At 51.0% G+C, this 21,831-nt stretch overlaps 2 protein-coding genes, 1 long non-coding RNA gene and 2 pseudogenes across 5 annotated transcripts; 3 read left to right on the top strand and 2 right to left on the bottom strand.

Moving 5' to 3' along the window:
- The first annotated feature begins 1,225 nt into the window (after positions 1–1,225).
- On the top strand, positions 1,226–7,478 carry LOC118475587 (ribose-phosphate pyrophosphokinase 4-like; annotated as a pseudogene). Its single transcript, XR_004855027.1, has 6 exons — positions 1,226–2,112; positions 2,219–2,628; positions 2,732–2,800; positions 2,927–3,055; positions 3,806–3,906; positions 3,981–7,478. The product of XR_004855027.1 is annotated as a ribose-phosphate pyrophosphokinase 4-like (transcript).
- Positions 6,552–7,480, top strand: LOC118475588 (uncharacterized; annotated as a pseudogene). The gene has a single exon (XR_004855028.1). The product of XR_004855028.1 is annotated as an uncharacterized protein (transcript).
- A 384-nt stretch (positions 7,481–7,864) lies between these two features.
- LOC103653993 (uncharacterized) lies at positions 7,865–11,612 on the top strand. The gene is made up of 2 exons (XM_008680810.4): positions 7,865–8,485; positions 11,289–11,612. The coding sequence occupies exon 1, from the start codon at positions 8,118–8,120 to the stop codon at positions 8,439–8,441; it is 324 nt and encodes a 107-aa protein (XP_008679032.1). The 5' UTR covers positions 7,865–8,117; the 3' UTR covers positions 8,442–8,485; positions 11,289–11,612.
- Positions 8,787–11,061, bottom strand: LOC118475589 (uncharacterized). The gene is made up of 3 exons (XR_004855029.1): positions 10,418–11,061; positions 10,194–10,301; positions 8,787–10,108 (listed from the first exon to the last, which is right to left on the bottom strand). It is a non-coding gene; the product is annotated as an uncharacterized lncRNA (long non-coding RNA).
- A 1,397-nt stretch (positions 11,613–13,009) lies between the features above and the next one.
- On the bottom strand, positions 13,010–21,563 carry LOC118475586 (fatty acid desaturase DES2-like). The gene is made up of 2 exons (XM_035963879.1): positions 21,259–21,563; positions 13,010–14,607 (listed from the first exon to the last, which is right to left on the bottom strand). Exon 2 carries the CDS (start codon positions 14,593–14,595, stop codon positions 13,417–13,419), a length of 1,179 nt encoding a protein of 392 aa, XP_035819772.1. The 5' UTR covers positions 14,596–14,607; positions 21,259–21,563; the 3' UTR covers positions 13,010–13,416.
- Between the last annotated feature and the right edge of the window lie 268 nt (positions 21,564–21,831).

The raw sequence follows: 21,831 nt of genomic DNA, 5'->3' as shown, positions 1-21,831 counted from the left end.
CTAATAATTAGTATATACATGTGGAGTGGGTTGATTCCACCAAAATTGATGGAATGAACTTATGATTGCATCACTTTATGAAGCATAGACTGACTCTACAAACCAAACACACCATAGTTACTCCCTAGGTTCAAGTGAAGAAGAAGCATCGCACCGGCTTAACGTCCATAGAAGCATGCGAATTGAAGGGCAGACCCCCCTTATTAGTTAGCCACCAGTTTTTGAGACCCATTTAGGCGAGAACCGTTGTGCTATATCAGGGATCAGGTCCTCAGGAAGTGATGATGAAAAATGTTCTCTTGCTATGAAATGAGTCTAACGGTTGCTTATTGTGACTGCTAGAAACTGCACTGACGTGCCTTTGCATTTGCATTCGATGACCATTCAACCTGATGGATCCGCCGCCGCTTGTTGTGGGCGTGGAGTGCCCTCCCTACGCCGTCCTTGGGATCCCTTTCACCGTCTATTTGAAGGTTCACAATTCAACGTCTTTTGCTTCAGGAAATCAAGTACTCCCTCGTCGATCCCCAGAATTTCGTTTTCTCTGGTGCTCACAGTCACGCCTTCTCCATCCTGCCAAAATCAGAGCACACTGTTAGCCATAAGCTTGTGCCTCTTGGTTCCGGCTCTCAGCAGTTACCAAGGATCACGGTGACTTCGGTGCGGTATTCTGCCGCGTTGACTCCTTCAGCCTCGGCAGCGACCGTCTTTGTGTAACCCGGCCAGTGAGCCTAAATTCAACTTGGAAACTAGCCGTGCCCGTGCAGTATCGGATGAGATCGTGAGTTGAGACGACCTGAGCAACCTGAAGTCTCCACTCTCCTGACACTTGTTTTAGCTCGGCCCGGGCTGCATGCCATGCGAGATAAGGTATGCTTGCTACCGGAAAGACCATCAGTTTGGCCTTTTACGTTGATGTTGGAGAAACGAATCAGATTCTTGTCGGCGAAAAAAAAGGGATTGTCGCTGTGCAAAAGTTTTGGCGTTGTTTTTTTTTTTGAGGTTTCGATTTTTGTAGTGCTTCTGGATTAACCACATGTCCGTAACTTATGATTACTTCATTGTTTTGGGCCCAAGGGTACAACAACATACTACACAGGACAGGAGGAGGATAGGCTGTTGTAAATCACCATCCCACCAGTCAGTAGGAGGATAGGCTGCATGCTTCGTGATGGCAGGGCCATGGAGGAGAAAACCAACGCGTCCTTGACTCCTTGAGCAAGTAGCCCGTCGCGTTCATCCGGCGGCGCGCTCCATGCCGATCCGTCTCGGCGTCGCATACGGCATATGCCAGTCGCCTTCGCGTCGGTCTATATACCGGGGAAATTCGCGTTATCTTCATCCCCACTTTGTTCGCCTCGCCGCATCTTCGCATCGACGGGCCGCCTTGTCTCAATAGCGCGCCGCTGGGGACTGGGGTAGTGGGGTGGGGTATAGGGTTTAGGCTAACCACACTCATACTACTCTAAATTTGTACTCTAAAAAAAATATTCTGTCCTGGTCAGCAAAATTCTTTACTCTATACCACAATCCTCCGCACTCATGTTTACTCTATATCCCAACCCTATACCAACTATCATATATTATATTATTTTTTAACTCTATATCCCTAGCTGGCGTCGGCGAGGGCATATTGAAGTGTACCAGTAGCAGCAGTAGCTAGCTAGCTTTTCACCCACACGCATGCGCCTGCAGTCCGATCGAGTGGAGAGAGGGACTCTAGAAATAGCGTTTTACAAGCGCACTCTAATTTTACAGTAGCACATAAGGTGCACGACTACAGCATCTGTTAACTGCAAATGTAACTGAAAAAACATAGCGCATGCTTTAGAGTTGGTCACTGCGGCTAGCCTTAGGCTCGCAAAATATTCCGTCTCGATAAAGCCGACATCAAAACTGTTCCGTCGAAGCAGAGCCCGCCCCTTCCCGCGCCGTTCTTTTTGGTTCCCCTGTCCCCGCCGCTGCCGAAAAACCGCCGATGGAGGTCGTCGCCGCCGCGAAGCAGAAGGCGAAGAAGCATATACACCTCTTCTACTGCTCCGAATGCGAGGAGCTCGCTCTCAAGGTCGCCGCCAGCTCCGACGTCATCGAGCTCCAGTCTATCAACTGGCGGTACGCCACCCTTCTCTCTCTCTCTCCTCTTGCTCGTTCCGCCTCACCGATTTCATGGAGCAAGCTGATTCGTCGAGTCCTGTGTGACGCCGCACCACGCCACCAGGAGCTTCGACGACGGGTTCCCGAACCTGTCATCAACAAGGCCCACGACATCCGGGGCAGCACGTGGCGTTCCTGGCCTCCTTCAGCTCGCCGGCGGTCATATTCGAGCAGGTCTCCGTCATCTTCGCGCTGCCCAAGCTCTTCATCGCCTCGTTCACGCTCGTGCTGCCCTTCTTCCCCACGGGCTCCTTCGAGCGCGTCGAGGAGGAGGGCGACGTCGCCACCGCCTTCACCCTCGCGCACATCCTCTCCATGATCCCCAAGTCGCGCGGCGGGCCCACCAGCGTCGTCATCTACGACATCCACGCCCTCCAGGAGAGGTTCTACTTCGGGGACGACGTCCTGCCATGCTTCGAGACGGGGATCCCGCTCCTGCTGCAGCGCCTCCGCCAGCTCCCGGACGCAGAGAATGTGAGCAGTGGCATACATTAATTGTGCCAACAAACTTTATTTTTTTTTTGGATTAATAACTCCTACTGTAGTGTAGTCCTGACCGATGCCATGTTGCTCGCAGATCACCATTGCCTTTCCAGATGATGGAGCGTGGAAGCGGTTCCACAAGCTGTTGCAGCACTTTCCAATGGTCAGCGAACAGCGGTTCCCTTCTCTTGCTTGGATATGTCTATCTTCTGTTTCTCACACCTTGTGTTGTCATGAATCGTCAGTTTCCTTGTCATGGGTTTAAGTTGGCATGTTTGATTGTATATAGATAGTCTGTAACAAGGTTCGTGAAGGTGACAAGAGAATAGTTCGTATAAAGGAAGGAAATCCTGAAGGCCGTCATGTTGTTATTGTTGATGATTTAGTGCAATCTGGGGGAACTCTTAGAGAATGCCAGGTATGGTTGATGTGTTACTCTATCGTTTCTTCATGATGCTAGATGGCGATGCTTAAATAGATACTTGTCTTACTCTTATCTTAGCATTCAGTTTGGAAGGAAATTCTATGTCATATATAACGTACTCACTCTGTCCTAAATTATAATTCATTTGACTTTTTTGTGCCAAGTTTGACCGGCTCGTCTTATTCATTTTTTCCCCGAAAATGAAAATTCCAAAGCCATACTTAAAATATATTATATGCTAAACAATATCACAGTAAAAAATAACAATAATTATGAAATTTTTTGAATAACCCGAGCCGGTCAAACTTGAAGTAAAAAAGTTAAACGAATTATAAATTGGAACCGAGGGAGTATTTGATATGGCAGACGTGCACATTATCATGCCATCCTTTCTATTTGAGGGCAGTTTGGAGGGTCATAATCCATAATGCACATATTGAACATTTGCCAGTTTATAAACGAAGAGTCCTGTTAAAAGCTAAAGGAAACACTAGTGCCTTCTGTTGTTAAACCTGTACCCAATTTTCCAGTCCTCAACTCTCACTTTGTTGGTAGACCTGGTTTGCTGTCTGTACTACTGTAGTTTATCATTCCGTCAATTGACAAATGTTGAGTGTTACTAACTCAGGGTGGAACTTTAGTGGCATAATATTCTCCTTTTCTTCTAAGGAATCACATATTCTGCTTACATTACATGCCACTTCTTCTTTTTATATATATAAAAAGAACCTTCTTCTTTTGCAGAAAGTTCTAGCTTCACATGGCGCTTCAAAAGTAAGTGCTTATGTGACCCCATGCTGTGTTCCCTAAGCAGTCATACGAAAATTTCATGGCGTCTAACTCTGGTAATTTGGCCGTGCATTCAACTCAGCAATTTCCAATTTTTTTCTCCTAGTTGCTTATTACGTGTTGATCGCAGCTGGGCCAGGCGACCAGCTCGCTTACTTCTGGATCACGGACTCATGCCCGCACACAATAAAAGCCATCGGGCAAAGACCTCCGTTTGAGGTTCTGAGCCTTGCTGGCTCGATTGCTGACGCTCTTCAGATATGAGCGCGTACACTGACTGGTAGACGGGGGGCTTGAACCGTGGGATGCCCGTCAGATCGAGAACTTGTACCGTGAGATGAGCTGCTCCTGCTTTTTTTCCCTAAATGTAGGAGTTTGTTCCGGTTCCTTGAAAAAAGCAAATAATGTGGAGCAAGTTTTAAGTACCTGAAGGTTCCACAAACAGCGCTGTGAATTGATGATAAAATCAGGCATTGGGATACTCACATCTGTGTGTACTTACTGTCGATGCTCGCTTCCGTTTGAAGTTCGCGAGACCAGTGCTTCTTTCCTGAGTCCTGACCCTATGTTGGAGTACCGTTGCCGTGCATTCAACAGAGGCCAGTGCTTCTTTCCTGTGTCAAGTCTCGGGCCTGCACCTCTCAACTTCAGCCATGTACATGAGCCGCACGAACTTGCAGAGTCGTCACCTGCGCGTGCGGGTGCTGCTGCGGCTGTGGGCTTCTTCCTCCCGAGCGCTGGCGGCTGGCTGCCCTGCAATGCATTCAACCAACCGGCCAGCAGCTCCCACAGGGAATCAGAAACCACCACCGTAAAAACGATGCTGTAGCAGTAACAAAACCGTGAATGCCTCATGTTCGGAGCCTGCAACTCTGGACGGTCTTTTTCAGGTAGTTCGCGGCGTGCGTTTGCTGCGGAGCATCATTGCTGGGAAAAAAGGTCTACCTTAAAGCCTATGATGAGCAGTAGCCTAGCCGAGACAAGACAGAATGTTTGGGTATAGTATATAGCAGGTATAGGTGTACATTTGTGCTGTGCCTAATAGGCTGGCCCAAAGCACACAATTTCTGGCACAGTCCATATCTGGCACGGCCCAATCTAATTGTGGGCCTGGGCCGGCATGGCCCACATTGTGGGCCGTGCCTGGGCCTCAAGTCAAGCCCACGGGCCGGCCTGGCATGGCCCATTTAACTAAGGCCCACCGAGGCCCAATAATATGGACTCAGTATTTAACTAAGGTCCTTCAAAGCCCACATGACTAGCATAACTTGGAGAATCTAGAGCTTCAATAAGCCATCGAGAACCAATACCTAGATATGGATAGTGAATAGTGATGATGATCATTGTATATGTATTCTGTATGGATGTATAGTACTCAATTAAACACTAAACAGAGAACTGAATATTATTTGTGAGCTATTTATAATATTTTTTTCTTTCTGACCAAAGGTTTATAATGTGCATCCACAAAACATCTTAGTTTTATTTTGGTCATATATATATTTTATATTTTTGTTGATATATTACTGTTATATGTATATGAGCCGGTCTAGCACATTAAGGTATTTTGGGCTATTTGGGCTGGCCTGGCACACATAACTAATTGTGGGCCGTGCCGTGGGCCGATGATTGGGCACACGTGCTGGTACGGCACGACCCATAATTAGATATGTGCCTTTGTGGACCGTGCCTTTGTGGGCCGTGCTTTTGTGGGCCTGTGCCGTGCCGGGCCAGGCCAGCCCCACATGTACATGTATAATAGGAGGCGGGGCGGGGACGGTCGGACAGACAAGGTTGGCTGCACAGGTCCTGGCATTTGGACGATGGGTGGGTGATTGCCTGATTGGCTGATTGGCCCCTAGCTTCGCTGCGGCCCGCAGCAAACGCCAATTAAATAAAAACTGCAAAACGCTGCATGCATCCACCACGAGTGAACCGTCAGAAGCTTCGGTTCATTCGGGGACGCGCTTCCGATCCTATTTTCAGAGCCTTCTCTAAACGTAGAAGAGAGCTTCCTGGTTTGATTTATACTAGTACCCTTTTTCCCCTTAGCTGCAACCGCTGCAAAGGTAATTTAAATCTGACAAAATACAGAATTGTATATTGTTTTTTTCAGATTAAAGTTCACGTTGTTGGGCCCAATGATGCTAACGAACGTAATAATAATCGGACGGCCGCTGTCCACGTGAGTTGGTGGCACGAAGAGCTGCTGAACCCCGGGCAGGCAACACAGATCACAGAACATGGTGGTCGTCACTCATCATTTTTTGTTGCCAACACGACTCCGGTCAGTGTATCTGAGCTGCCTGCCTGACTTGCAGGAGATAGAAAAAAAAAGGGGTTGGTAGTTCGTTCACGTCGCCTCGAGGGCTATAGCATGTTCTTGTGTTCACAAAGGTAGTAGGAACTTTTCAGCTGCACACCTGGTGAATAAAGCCAGTCTGTCCAGGCGGAGGCAAGCTGTTGTGGCTGCGACACAAACACTGCGCCATCACATACACATACCATCTCTCCACCATCCTCTGTCCAGACGACCAGACCAAATTAAAAGGAGAAGCAAACAGAGATCTGGCAATCTGGGTGGGGGTGGGCGGCGAGAGAGCAGGAGAAGACCATTGCCCCTTGAAGGCGGGCTCCAGAGCGAGCTTCTCCGCCCTCTCTGTTTGCCTTGCCTGCTTGCCTCTACTCGTCCGGCCCAGCCATGGCCACCATCCTGGAGACCATCCAGAAGGCGAGGCTCCTGCCGCCCAGGCCGCCTCAAGGACGAGCTGCCAACCTTCGGCGGCGGCGGCAGAGAGGAGAGCCACCCTCACGGGCCTGCGGAAGCGGCTGTCCGCCTTCTCCGGCAAGATCCAGCCCATCTCCTCCGCGTCGGCCGAGTGGGCGTTTCCGCCGGCGCTCCCGGCCGGCGCCCCTCCCTCTCCGCGGGAGGCGGCTCCCTGAGGCAAGTGGTGGCGGCGGGGCGTCGTCGGCTGGCTTCTGTCCCGGAAGCCGGGGTTCGCGGGCGACCTCGAGATGAACGAGGACGAGGGCCGCCACGGCGGCAGGGGCACCTGGGGCTGGGGCCACGTCCTTTACAGGGTGCGCTCCGGCGTCCGCCGCCTCGTCGTGTCCGCGCACTCGCTCCCCACCACGCAGAGTCAGTCCCTGCCGCCGCCGGCGCACTGCAAGCCGGCGGCGCTCGCCCACGCGCAGAGGCTGGGCTTCCACCACGCCGGCCACGCCATGGCGCACTAAGGAGGGTCGCCGGTCGCGCCGCGCCGCGCTGCGCTTGCCGGTGCTGTTTGCGGCCGATCTCCCTCCAGATTCGGAAACGGAGAAGCGGGCGAGAGGCACGAGAAGAGGAGGATTCAGGTTGCAGGTAGGTGCGTGAGATCGGTGGCGAAGAAATCGCTGTACCGTTATAAGTGAAAACTAGCTCGGTGAATCGATGGTGAATGGAATGGAATGGAAGGTTTACCATCCTGTGCTGTAGAGGTCAACTGGTCAAGTGTTGTATCATATGCTCGTTCTTTATATTCTTTTTGGGTTTATTGGACGATGAAAACGTACAATTTTGGTTGAATCTGTACTTTTTTTTAATTTTTTTTCCTCCAGCAGTAAATAAAACTAACGCAAATTGTGCTCCCCTGTTCTTGCGTCTCATCATCCAAGATCTGTTACGTCTTTTCAGCGGCGCCAACTAAAACCTGTAACATTCTGCCATGTGGCCGCGTCTGGCGGAGGGCCATGGTGTCGGTGCACGCGTTTGGTGGCGGAGGCCAGTCAGTCAATGCGACGCAAAAACAGCTGGAAAAGTTTAGGAAAAATTCATAAGATGCCTGTCAACGTAGCAAGACTGTTTAGAGTTGCCAGCCCAGAACGTTTTCGAACAGGAGCCACCGCTCCAGAATTCAGCCCATGAGGCCATGGTGGCCTATGCAGGAGCGGCCGCCCCCCGAACCACACAGCCCGCGGGCCGCGGTCCACTCCACCCCATGTCCATGGACCATGGTCAGGTCTCTCAGGTGGACAGGTGGTCAGTGGTCACGGCTCATCTCCCCTCCGTTCCTCGGCTTGTCCTCTTCCTCCGGCCTTCCTTTTCGTGCCGTGCGGTACAGTGCAAAGACAAAGCTTTCCCCTCTCCGCCCCCCGCCGTCGCCCCCACACGCGCACAGAACCCCCCCGCCCCCAATTCCAAATCCCGAGTGCCCGCGGCCACAGACCGACCCCCATCACACACGCGCATCGCGCCACCCCATCCGTCACCGTCGACCCGCGAGCACCCATGGCGAAGGGAGGAGGTGGAGGCCAGCGCGAGGGTAGCGCCCTGAAGAGGGCGGCGATCGTCGCAGGGGGGCTCGCGCTGGCCTGGGTCACCGTGGAGACCGCTTTCAGGCCCTTAATGGGCCGCCTCCGCGCTGCCATCTCCAGCTCCACCGACACCGCCCGCGACCCCGACCAGGAGGAGCCTCCCGCGCCTGCCTCTGCGGCGGAGGCGGAGAAGGCGTCCGCACCAGAGGAGCCTGCCGCGGTGGAGGAGAAAGTCGAGGAGAAGGTGGTCGAGTTGGAGGAGAAGGTGGAGGAGGCCGCCGCCGACAAGGCCGAGTGAAGGCGACGGCCACATGGCGCCCTGTCTGGCTGCTCTTCTGAACGGTATGCTGTTGGTTCCGTGAATCTGTTCTGTGAATCTGGAACTTGTCGCTTAAAGTTTACCAGTAAAGTTGCCTTAACTTTTGGCTTAAAGTGCCATTTAGATTTAGTTAACGTCGTTGAGGGGTTTGATGTGATGGTATCTGTGTTTTTAAATGTTTATTGAACTGCTGACTACTTGATTATGATATTATTAACTAAAATATTGGTGCTCTGCCTTTTTGCAGCATCAGGTGTTCTCAGGGGCGAAGCCAGGATAATTTGTTACTGGGGTCGATAATAACTTACATGTTGAAAAATATAATGTCATGCATAACATCGATAGTTTAAAAAAGAAAAGCAACATATTGTGACAAATAAGCTTTTGCAATAGTATTTACATACCTTCTATATTTTTCCTCTACGGGTACGGTCCTCCATCTTATGAAAGCGAACTATCACATCATCAGTTGGAATTGTGGCTAGAAATCCTGGTTCCACGAAGCATATGATACAATCATTCATAAATCCATCTCCAATACGATTTCTTAACATTGTCTTCACAATTTTCATCGCTGAAAAGCACCTCTCAACCGATGCAGTGGCGATTGGAAGAACCAGTACTAGCTTGAGAAGTCGATAGACCAAAGGAAAACTCGTATGTTTTGTTGTATCCACCATCAGCCTTGCAAGTGCAGAATTAGAGATCAAGCTAGAAATCTTTCATCAGCTCGCACATTATCAATGAAAAAGTTAAGCTCACGACTAAGATCCTTCAATTGTGTTGAATCAAAATCATCAGGGTATGACTTAGCCAACTCTATTAAACTCTCAACTTTGAAGGCCTCAAAAGAATTCTTGGGGTTGAAAGCAGCAATTTGAGTAAGCAAATGAGAGTTCACCTCATTAAAACGATCATTAAACTCTGCAAGTTGTAAGTCAATAATTGGGTTCAAGCAATCATATCTGCAAGTTGATGCAACAAGTAACGAACAGCTTTGATGGAAGTCTTTAATCTAATCAGATGTTCCTCTTTACTGACAGTGGTCTGTTTGTTAAAAACATTTCCAATAGATTGTCCAGGCTTCAAAAGATTGTCACATCTCTTCACAGCCGTGTTATGAAAACTATTGCATTTGTTGCCGACATGATCTCGAAGCCTATCAGATTTGTTCCAGCCATCCCAACCATTTATTACAAATGCATCATTCCCACCTTGGCCTTTGTTGAAATCTCTGAACAAGTAACATTGTAAACAAAAACACTTATCCACCTTCTCACTATACTCTAACCAGCCATATGTAGTGAACCATTCAGCTTGACACCGACGGGGATGACCTGCTATGATCGTTTGTGGAAACTTAAAACCAGGTGGCGGTCTACAAGGACCTCTAGTCAAATACTTTCGCCTTATGTCATCTTGTAGATCAGGGCCTATATAATCTGATATTCTCCTTCTGTCAGCTGGATCATATGGAAGTTCATCAAAATTTACCTCATGTTGTGGGACTCGTGAAGAACAATGAATAGGACGATTGATATTTGATGTATTGTCATCCCTTCTTGAAGTGCATCCTTCTAGATTGTCATTATCATTGGCTGGGGGTATTTTCCTTTTCAAGAATCGTTCCAACTTGCTTTGGTTGCCTATAAAATTAATCACCATAATTAAATAATACATTGGATGTGTCTATTGCAGCCATATATCTAATTAAAAACACACTTTTCTTACTTGACATTTCCTTGAATAAGAGCAACGACAACCTCTCTGCTTGAACCAAAGTCACGAGCAAAAAATGTGGAGACTAACTGCTTGGTGCTTGCCTCTGGTTATATGTAACTAGAAATAAAACAAATCAATAAAACGGTAAGACCTAAAACTTAGGCTTGATAAAGATGTAGATTTAATGCATCAAGCCACCAATGATCAATCCGATAAAATATAAATTAGGTTACCTCATCAGCTTATCCAGACCAGCAGCCTTGGAATTTGATGCCGAACAGGCGAACACCGCGAGAAAATCCGAGGTTGAGACTTGATCACTTGAGAGAACGATTGACCGAGGAAGCCTGGAAGAGTGGAAGGGAAGAGTGGAACTATGGAGTGGAAGGGAGTAGGCAGTAGGGACGTCGCCGCATCGGGGAGACGCACAGCACAGTTTTGACGAAGCAAACTAGCAAATAACGCCGCCGGGAGAGCAATCGTCAGATTGTTGTTCTGCTAGCCGCCTGAACCCTGGATCAAGAGACAAAAGACTTTTGGCCTTTTGGGTTGCTGCTACTTGCTACTTGCTAGCCTCCACCCCTGACGTCCAACAGGCAGAACGTACAAATATGGGCTTCTGGTGTGGACGTGGTATGCTAGTACAGGTTGGACTGCATGCGTTTCGTATTTTCGTTGATGACTATTGAGTATTGACAAAAGGAGAGGAGTAAATACTCGTTGGGCCATAGCGTTTTGGGCTGCCGAGTGCGGGGTGCCGGGGTCACGATGTTTTTTTGCCGGGGTCTTGGCTGGTAGAAAATCGACGTGTATAAGGTGCAACTGTGAAGTCGTCGGGGTCGGCTGACCCCAACTCGCCAACGTAGCTTCGCCCCTGGGTGTTCTAGTCATTTCGTTTCATTATTATGATAATATAATATGATTGACTGTTATTAATCCCTATTTTGAACTTACTTACCTCATTTTCTCATCTGGTGCTAATACAGTAAATATGATTGTGTGTCATTACTGTGATGGTATGTGTGTCTAAATGTTTATCAGCAGTTGACATGACATGCGATGTGCTCCTTGAGTGAGTATTGGTTCTTTTGATTTTTTTTGCAGGGTTCTTGAGGTTAGCCGGGATCGAATCCAAGATCGTTTAAAATAAAACCTGTGTTTAAACGTTTATCATGCAAATTATATTGGATTAGCATGTGTGCAATTTTCGTTTGTCCAGGCTGAGAACTAAGGAACCATGGTGCACATCAAGCCACTAACCATTATGCTGAAATGCAAATCAGATAGTGACTTGGAAAACATAGGAAGTTGCGTTCATGTCCATGTACGCTCTGGTCGGTTTTTTTCCTTCGTCGTTAGAGAAGTATTAGATTGAAGTTGAATCTGTACAATCCTATTCAGTACAAATTTGAGTCTTTATTGAACCAAGTACCAAAACTAACTGAAAACAGAGGTAACTTTAAAATCCCAAATGCATACTGCATCGTAGAAGGTGGTGGGCATAAATATCTATGGAAAATGTCCTTAGCTTGGTTTGGCTTTAATCTGTACCGACTTCTACAGTATTTTTTTTGTCTATATGGATTATATCTGCAGCAGTCTAAACAACCGGCTTTAATCCGAAGCGAACAACCCAATGCACAAGAGTTAAAAAAAAACTTGAGATAAATATGCAGTGTGTATTCGTGCTCTGCTTCTGAACATGTAAGCATAGCCTGAAACGTTCATCCAGTTAGCACATGGCGGATTGGTGGCGGCAAGTATAGTGCAAGAAACAATCAGCGACTGCAAGCCAAGCAATCGCAACGACCGGTTCGGGTAACTGTTTGCATCCAACCGTGCTCATACCAGCTGCCAGCCTGCCACGCCATGAGAGGAAGAAAAACGTAGTCAGAGAAGGCCAGAAAGCTAAGAAAAGAGCAGGGAGTAAAACCTGAGCTGGAGACATGAGAAAACAGAGGAATCGGCAAGGCTAGAAAAAAAGCGTCTTGTGTGTGCATCTCAAGCTACTGCAGTGGCCTCCGCATCAGTAGAAGCGGTGTGTACGCAAGATCTCTATTTCTTTGCACTACGATTTGGCCACGTTCATTGATTTGTGTGAGATTTTAGCCTACAGGCTGCAGTACGCGCTACTAGCTCGTAGCACTAATTATTTTTGCTTAGTAGCCGCATGCCTGCACTACTTTTGCTTAGTAGTCGCATGCCTAAACCAACATGTAGTACGCCACTAGTAATTCATGGATGAGTATGAATTTGTGTACAAAATGGAGGCCACGTTAGAAGAAGAGGAGGAAGAGAACAACATTGACATGAATGCTACTGATAAATATTTATTTCCTAATTTTACAATGTATGCTACAGTTATATACCTCATGTTATACACTTCTATTCTTGTATGTTCATGGATTTATGTCTTTTATTGTTATAACTTACAAGCTTATCAAGCCAGCTCAAGCTAGCTAACGAGTCGAGTTGAACTTTTAGCTCATTATGATAATGAGCCGAGCTAGCTCGTTACGCAAACGATATTCTTGTATGTTCATGGATTTATGTCTTTTATTGTTATAACTTACAAGCTTATCAAGCCAGCTCAAGCTAGCTAACGAGTCGAGTTGAACTTTTAGCTCATTATGATAATGAGCCGAGCTAGCTCGTTACGCAAACGAGCCGAGCTGGCTCATTATCTAACCCTAGCTAGGCCGCGTCTTCTAAAAGGCGCAAAAAGGACCAGTGACTCCGCACGCTGAATGTGGGTCGTGCTACCAGGCCGCTGCCGCCGTCGACCGGGCCGCCACGTCCACTCCCGTCGCTCTATGGGACGGGCAGCACGAAAACGTTGTCGTTCGACGATCTGTTATTCCGCCAAAGACACCAGACTAGTGTTTTACAACAACACGAAGGGAGCACGAAGAGATGGCAAGACGCACACGACAAGGCGCGGCCACGCAACGACCGCCGCCGGCAAGCCTACAACAGCGACGACTAAAAACAAAACAAGAGAACTTGACTACTTGAGAGTACCCAAAGCTCACAGCCATGGGCACAGACACACTGAATTTGCCTTAAATCTAGCGATGGCACTGCAGTAGTGCAGTAAGCCTCCTTTTCTGAAGCCCAAATGCTCTCTTCCTGTCTAAAGACTGGTGACTAACCATTAGACAGGTAGATGCAGACATTACCATCTTCTCATCCTGATTTCTCCTCCCATTCCTAGGGAAAAAGCAAGCGGCGGCTAGAACTTGCTGTTGTACCAGAAGACGCCCTTGCGGTTGCGGTTCTCAGGCTCGACGTAGATGCACTCCCTGGCCTCGCGCCAGGTGGCCTTGGCGACAGGGGTCGGGTCGAACTGGTAGTACTCGCCGAGGACGGGCCTGATCGCCCTGGTGGCCTCCACGGCGTGGTAGTGCGGCATGGTGGAGAAGAGGTGGTGCGCGACGTGCGTGTCCGTGATGTGGTGGAACACGCGGTTGAGGACGCCGTAGTCTCGGTCGACGGTGGCGAGCGCGCCGCGCAGCCAGTCCCACTCGCCCGAGTCGTAGTGGGGCAGCGCCGGGTGGGTGTGCTGCAGGTACGTGATGAGCACCAGCCACGCGTTGACGATCAGCAGCGGCACGGCGTACACGCGCACCACCCACCAGAGCCCGAACGCCGCCGCCAGCTTGTACAGCCCGAACGCCACGGCCGCGACGCCGGCGTCCGAGACGAAGATCTGGGCGCGCTCCCGGTCGCCGTAGATCGGGCCGTAGGGGTCGAAGTGGCAGGCGAAGCGCGGGTACGGGCGCCCCGACGCGTTGGTGGCCAGGTACAGCGGCCAGCCCAGGGTGAGCTGCACGGCGACGTGCGCCAGCCGGCCCGCGGGGCTGCCGTGCACGTACGGGGCGTACCACGGCAGCGCCTCCTTGGTCCTCGGCACGAACACCTCGTCGCGCTCCAGGGACCCCGTGTTGGAGTGGTGGCGCCGGTGGCTGTACTTCCACGAGAAGTAGGGCACCAGCAGCGCCGAGTGCAGCGCCAGGCCGACGGCGTCGTCCAGGAGCGCGTGGTCGGAGAAGGCGTGGTGGCCGCACTCGTGCGCGATCACCCACACGCCCGTGCACACGCACCCCTGGGCCACCCAGTACAGCGGCCAGGCCGCGTAGCGGAGCGGGCAGGGTAGCGCCGGTATCACGGCCACCGCGAGGTAGAGGAGCGCCGCGGCGAGCGACAGGTCGTGGGCCACGTACGAGAAGGACCTCAGCACGGAGCGCTCGAAGCAGTGCGGCGGGATCGCCTTCTTGATCTGCCCCAACGTGAACGGCGGCTTCTCCACCGGCGACCGCTGCACTGCCGCGCCACCGCCGGTAGCACGGGCGACCTGCTCCTGCTCATGCTTCTCCCGCTCCTTCTCGGTCATCCTGCCTCCGGCACCCATTTTCGCTGGTTGCTGGCACGAACACGAACGAGACGGTAAGATCAGGCAAGTGTGGATCAAGAACAATGTTGCAGCGATCTCATCCAAACAAAAATCTGTCGAGTGAACCAAAACAAGAAGAAAAAAAACTCTAGCAAGTTGGCACTACTGACTGATTCAGCGAGGGTTAGGGGCGGCTCCCACAAAGCTGGCATGTGCCGTGCACGACCGCATCACTTTCTTGCCTGAACATGGTTAATAGTATTCCTGTGTGGGAGAGCAAGATGGGGACCAACAAATCGATCGCAGCATGTGGAAGCTCAGATAAGACCACCACCTCTACGTATATCAGATGAACACGGTCGACTCTTTCAATCATCAAAAAACCAATCTGCTACATCTTTTACCCTCTCTCTCTACCTGCTATTCATCACGTCTTCCTGTGCGATTTGATGTCGTTGTAGATAGCCTTTGTCGATCGACTTCGGTGTAACTGACTCAATCAGCTTCGTCGATCCATGACGTTCATCGCTATGTTCAAGGCCGTGGGTGCCTGTCGACCACGGACGTTTACTATATGAATGCCAAAACTTTCAGTGCAGCGTCCAGTATGGCTCGAAGCTGCACATGTGCTCCGGTGCTCCCACAAGGTGGGATTCGAGCGCTCACAGTCTCTAGGCTGTTCGCTTAGCCTTAATCCGTACCAATTTCTAATGTTTATACCGTGTGTTGGAACCCAAAATGACCGTGCGGCGGTCCGCGGTCCGGACCGTCCGCGGTGGTGGCGCGGACGGTCCGCGCGTGCGCAGAGTCAGTTAGGGTTCCTAGTTTCTCGCGGGATTTGTTACCTAAAACCGCTGGATTAACTCGGAAATCAGTTGGAAGCAGATCCAGACCTCCCCTTTATATAGATGAAGGGATACGGCCGATTGAACCCCCAACAATCGAACCAATACCACTTCTATCTCGCATTTATTTTCAGCACAATTAGGAGTAGTTCTAGTCTAGTTCTAGTTTAGCCCTAGTTTAGTATTCCAATCCCCAAATTCTCCGCCTCTCCTCGACTCTACGTCGATTAGAGGAGTCTAGGTCGGCCGGCCCGAGCCTAGACAACTCCTAGGATCTCTCCTCCCCGACGGGGTCCCTCCCGGGAGCGAGATCCAGGCGCCGCTGGCGATCTTCCGCCGCCCCTGCGCACGCGCGGACCGTCCGACCGTCAGGCAGGGAACCCGAGCTCCTGCTCCAGGTCGCGGACCGTCCGGCCCTGTGCCGCGGACCGTCCGCGCCTGACCAGAGAGCACCGCCACCTCACGCCAGGTCGCGGACCGTCCGGCCCTGTGCCGCGGACCGTCCGCGCCTGACCAGAGAGCACCGCCACCTCACGCCAGGTCGCGGACCGTCCGGCCCTGTGCCGCGGACCGTCCGCGCCTGACCAGAGAGCACCGCCGCCGGTTCTTTTGAAGTGATTGGCACCTCCAAAAAGGTGTCAACGTACTTTTTGGCGACTCCGCTGGGGACTAGGTGTCTAGATCTGCTAAAAATCGGCCCATAAATGGCCGGTTCTAAGGATCACACCAAGATCTCCACTACCAACATCATCAAGCCGGCCATGGAGGCGCTCCCGGCTGATGACCAAAGGCCCTTTGAAGACCTCGTAATGCGCGATGAGAAGGAGGTGATGCGGCAATGGAACGAACAACACGACAAGGAAGAGGCGGAACTACTGCATAAACTCTCCGAAAGGCGCAAGGAGGCGGCAGACAAGTACTTGTCACACTTCACGGTAGATCGCCACCAGAAGATCGTCCGTCAAGGGGAGATCGATATGGAATCTCTCCTACCTCCACTTCAGGGTCCCGCTGTAAGTACTCCAGACCTATCTCTTACGACTTTCATGGATCAACGAGGAGATCAATTAAAGCAATATGTAGATGAATCTATTAAAATGCATTTACGTGCATACGAGAAATCAGCTGCTCCTAACTTTCCATCACGAGAGTCTAATACAGTGCCACCCACGTCAAACACATCGGCTATAAACGGGTCACCCTTGACCCAGCCATCATATGGTATGCCGATGCACGCTTTCGTGTCACCATCACAGCCGCAACCACTAGGCACACGGCAGGTACTGGACGCGACCGGACCGTCCGAGCATCATCTCAGACAGTCCGGTTATACCGCGGACCGTCCGGCGTATTTCGCCGGGCCGTCCGACCAGATGCAGGCCCGCACGCAAAACACTCAGGTCGCACCGTACATGGCCGGACCATCAGGGTACAACCCTGAACACTTCGGCCCCATCACGGACCGTCCGGTGCATCACGCCGGACCGTCCGGATATGTTGCGAACCGTTCGCCATCTTACGCCGGACCGTCCGGATATGGCATGAACCGGCCGACGTATTACGCTGGACCATCCGACTCTACACGAGTCCACGCGCAGACTACCCAAGTCGCGCCATATATGACCGATCCGTCCGGGTACAGCCCTGGACCATTCGGCCCGATCGCGGACCGTCCAGTTATCTACGACAGACGGTCTGGGTACGAGACTACCCATGTAGCACCATATACGGCTGGACAATCCGGATATACCTTCGAACCATTTGGCCAGGTCGCGGACCATCCGGCCTCTTATGCCGGACCGTCCGGATATGCATACGCAGAGCCGAGAGCTGCGCAATACGCACAGTTTCCGCATTCATCGCAGCAACATTATGGTGCCCCACCAGTAACACATTATAATCATGCCATACCACCTCATGGACATAGGGCTGAATACTGTTCGGCCACAAGAGAGCCTGAGAGGTATAGGGCAGGAGTTGGTGACATTAATAGGACACCTAGCGCACACCTCAAACATCCCTGGGAGGAAAGCCGACAGAGTGATGTCAGGCAACCTGAGGTTTCCACCCACAAACTCAATAGATGGTCGCCAGATATGGCGGAGAGGATCAGAGACGAGGTAGCCGGGATGTTCAGGGACAAACTCGGTGTTAGTTTGTCAGGTACAGGGCAATCGTATCGGAAGCCTTATAGCCACCGATTCGACACCGTGCCATATCCACAGGGAACTAGAATACCAGACTTCTCTAAGTTTTCTGGTGAAGGTGGGAAAAGCACACACGAACATATTAGCCAATTCATAGCACACTTAGGAGAATTGGCTGATGGGGAAGCCTACCGCGTTCGTTTATTTTCGTTGTCCCTTACTGATACTGCATTTGCATGGTACGCAACTTTGCCACCAAACTCTATTAACTCTTGGGAAGAATTAGAGCAGAAATTTCATGAACACTTCTTCTCAGGAGAACATGAATTAGAATTGGCTGACTTAGCCTCAGTCCGACAGGGGCCTGAAGAATCGGTTAATGACTATATCCGGAGATTCCGGGACACTAGAAACCGATGCTTTCAGATTCATGTCGCGGAAAAACAACTAACAGGGCTAGCTTTCAATGGGTTGCGACCCTACTTAAAAGAAAAATTAGATGGTACCCAATTCTTTTCGCTAGTGCACTTGCACCAGCGGGCTATGACATGTGAAAGCCGAAGTAAGGAAACATCAAAATCGGCTAGCCATAAGATGCATCTAGTGGGATATGATAACTCGGACGATGAATCCACGGATGTATACACCGCTGAACTGGTTTGGCCAGGGCAGGCTAAACCTTCACCGTGTTCTGCTTTACAGTCGATTCGAAAGAATCGACAAGAAGAAGTTAAGTTTACGTTTAATGTTGCCAAATGCGATAAAATATTTGACGAGTTACTGAAAAACGGCAACATTAAATTAACTCATACTATTCCTCCTCCTGATGAATTAAAGAGGCGTGCTTATTGTAAGTGGCATAATTCCTTTTCTCATGCCACCAATGATTGTAATGTTTTTCGTCGACAGATACAATCGGCCATAAATGAGTGTCGATTGGCTTTTCAGGAGATGCAAGTAGACACACAACCCTTTCCTGTTAATACAATAGAACTCACATGCAAAAAGGTCTTGGTTCGGCCCGAAATGGCCGATAAAGGCAAAGGCAAGGGTATCGTCATTGGCGATCCCCGCATGTCAGATATATCACAAAAAGAGATTGCTCGAAAGGCTTCGGACGAGAAGGCTAAAAAGTCCGAAGACACTGGGGGGCAGGCACAGTTAATGAACCAAACACATCAGCCTAGCCCGAACATCGTAGATGGTCCGGCACCTACGTGCGGACGATCCGGTGCTCAGACAAACGGTCCGGCTAACTCAGCCGGACAGTCCCCCTATGACCAAAGGCGTCAACCTCTACACAAAGCAAGGAAAAAGGCGCAAGGTCAAAGCACATATAATCGGCTGATCAAAGCCGATCCTACTTTTGATCAGTTGCTCTCCAAAAATGCTAGCAAAAAGACTGTTCCACGTGATCGGTCAACAAAGAAACCCCAGCCACCTGCTAAAACAAAACGGTTAAACAAAACGGCCCGAAAGGCGACACAACAAGCATCGCCTATTCATTCTATGAGACCAGGGTACTTTCCACCTATTTACTCATCGTCGGTATATTATCCTGTTCAAACATGGAATGGCACGATGATGAATCCATGGTACATGTATAGTCCCTTCGTCTATCCAGACTGGGGGGCACCTCCATTCTATTCCTTTTGATCCATTGATCAAATGGTCATGGCCGAGAAAGATACAATCCGAAACGGCCTTTATATTGGTGCTTTATTGAATAATCTCCATATCGAAAAGCCGGTGACTTACATCAGGTTTAGTTCATATGCTTTTGGTTCGTCGACCTTCACCAAAAGGCAGGGGGCATATGTTGGAACCCAAAATGACCGTGCGGACGGTCCGGCCCGGAGGCCGGACGGTCCGCGGTCCGGACCGTCCGCGGTGGTGGCGCGGACGGTCCGCGCGTGCGCAGAGTCAGTTAGGGTTCCTAGTTTCTCGCGGGATTTGTTACCTAAAACCGCGGGATTAACTCGGAAATCAGTTGGAAGCGGATCCAGACCTCCCCCTTTATATAGATGAAGGGATACGGCCGATTGAACCCCCAACAATCGAACCAATACCACTTCTATCTCGCATTTATTTTCAGCACAATTAGGAGTAGTTCTAGTCTAGTTCTAGTTTAGCCCTAGTTTAGTATTCCAATCCCCAAATTCTCCGCCTCTCCTCGACTCTACGTCGATTAGAGGAGTCTAGGTCGGCCGGCCCGAGCCTAGACAACTCCTAGGATCTCTCCTCCCCGACGGGGTCCCTCCCGGGAGCGAGATCCAGGCGCCGCCGGCGATCTTCCGCCGCCCCTGCGCACGCGCGGACCGTCCGACCGTCAGGCAGGGAACCCGAGCTCCTGCTCCAGGTCGCGGACCGTCCGGCCCTGTGCCGCGGACCGTCCGCGCCTGACCAGAGAGCACCGCCGCCTCACGCCAGGTCGCGGACCGTCCGGCCCTGTGCCGCGGACCGTCCGCGCCTGACCAGAGAGCACCGCCGCCGGTTCTTTTGAAGTGATTGGCGCCTCCAAAAAGGTGTCAACACAGTGTTTTTGTTTTAATAAATTACATAAATTACAGTTGCAGCCGTCAAGCAGCCGACTTTAATCAGAGACCGACTTTAGCGAACATATTTTTCCGAATGGAAAACCTCTAGTGTTATAGAGCTCACGTATCAAGTATTAAGGAACTTGGGACAGGAAAAGAAAAGACAAAAATTAGATCGCGTTTCTTTCAATCTCAGTCGTGACCTGCTCGATGGCGGGCTGGCCGCGGGGGAGGTGGCTCGTTCCGTGGTGCTTGTCTGGCATCGTAACGATCGACGCGCCACCGTCGGATGCCTTTGGGACTTTGCACGGTGGCGACTGTCTCTTCCTCTCAAGTAGGGCCAAAACATAGACAGAAAGATCCACCTACTCTGCCACCTTCGCAGTTTCGCATGTCAAAAACATGACCAAAGAAAAAAAAAACAAGTGGCTTCGTCCATGCATCGATTGCCCGAGCCAAAGGTCGATTCTTGAGCGCAGTCATCGCCAACTCCGCGCTTAGCTAATAGTACTATAGTAGCATCAGCAAAAAAAATTAGGAGCTAGAAAACAGAGGAGTCGGGCACCAAGTGCAACGCATCATGCCCAACATGGAGGGGGGCGAGCGCCGAAACAAAGAGGCCGCCTTTGGAGTCAAAGACCTGCAAAGGTTGCAGCTTTTTATACGGGAGCTGCGAAGAGCTCGTCAGCTCGTGGGCGTGGCTAAAGGTGGCATGCCATGTTCCCAAAACGAGTGGTCACGGCAGGAGGTGCGGAGATCAATCACGGTCCCATTGCACGGGCAAAATATCTGAATGGCACCACTCGCTGAATCATACCTACAGATCTGGTGAGGAACAAGCGTGGATTCATCGGGGCAAAACCTGAAATCCACATCGGCAGGGCCGCGGATGCCCGCCGGTGAGGTCGGTGTCAAAGCTCGACCGGCAGGCGCTACGGCGAGTTTGCAGAGACCCGACCCGACCCGACCGGGCGGCGCGACGGCGAGTGCCGCTGCCGAATCGACGGCCGGCCACGAGCCCGTTGCCGGGCTCAGCAACCCAGAACCGAACGCCGGTCGATTCCTCACCAATCCATTCGGAACAATCTATGGAACAGTGGCAGGGGGGGCACTAGTGATCCATAACAATCCAGGAAGGCTAAATGCGGGTACCTGAGAGTGAGGACGACGTGACAGGCTGCTTCGGGGGGCGGAGCAGATCGGGCGGACGCCGCGCCTCACCCTCTCTCGGTCTCTCCCCTTCTCTCCTGTCCCCCGGACAGGAAAACGAGCGGTGGTGCCTGCAGGATTTGCAGGGAGGAGGAAGGAGGAGGGAGCCTGACCGCCTCGGTTCCGCCGGCAGCCCGGGAGAGAGGCGCTATTTAGAGGCGGGCACGGCGTCACTGGCGCCTGGGCCCGGAGGAGCCAGATGTGATCATGTGACGCCGTAACCACGTCGGCGGACGTGAAATCTGGCCCTGTGCACATGTAGAGCCCTATTTGGCTGGACCCCGGGAGGCCGGGAGGCGTGACACAGCTCGTGCAGCGCCGGACGCGGGCCCGTGGCTCGCGAGTTTGGTTCAACTTTTTTGTGAGGATTTTTTTTAGAATCTGACTGCCAGAAAAATATGGTTGTAGGGAATACAGTTTCATGTAGATAAAGTGTGAAGAAAGATAAAATAGTTTATATGATTTAGGATATAGAAAATGACGGTTTTCATAAGGACTCGGTTGATTCTGTCCTCA

The sequence above is a fragment of the Zea mays genome, unplaced genomic scaffold (genome assembly GCF_902167145.1).
Source record: "Zea mays cultivar B73 unplaced genomic scaffold, Zm-B73-REFERENCE-NAM-5.0 scaffold_490, whole genome shotgun sequence".
NCBI lineage: Eukaryota > Viridiplantae > Streptophyta > Magnoliopsida > Poales > Poaceae > Zea > Zea mays.
This window is presented reverse-complemented; position numbering and strand designations above follow the sequence as displayed.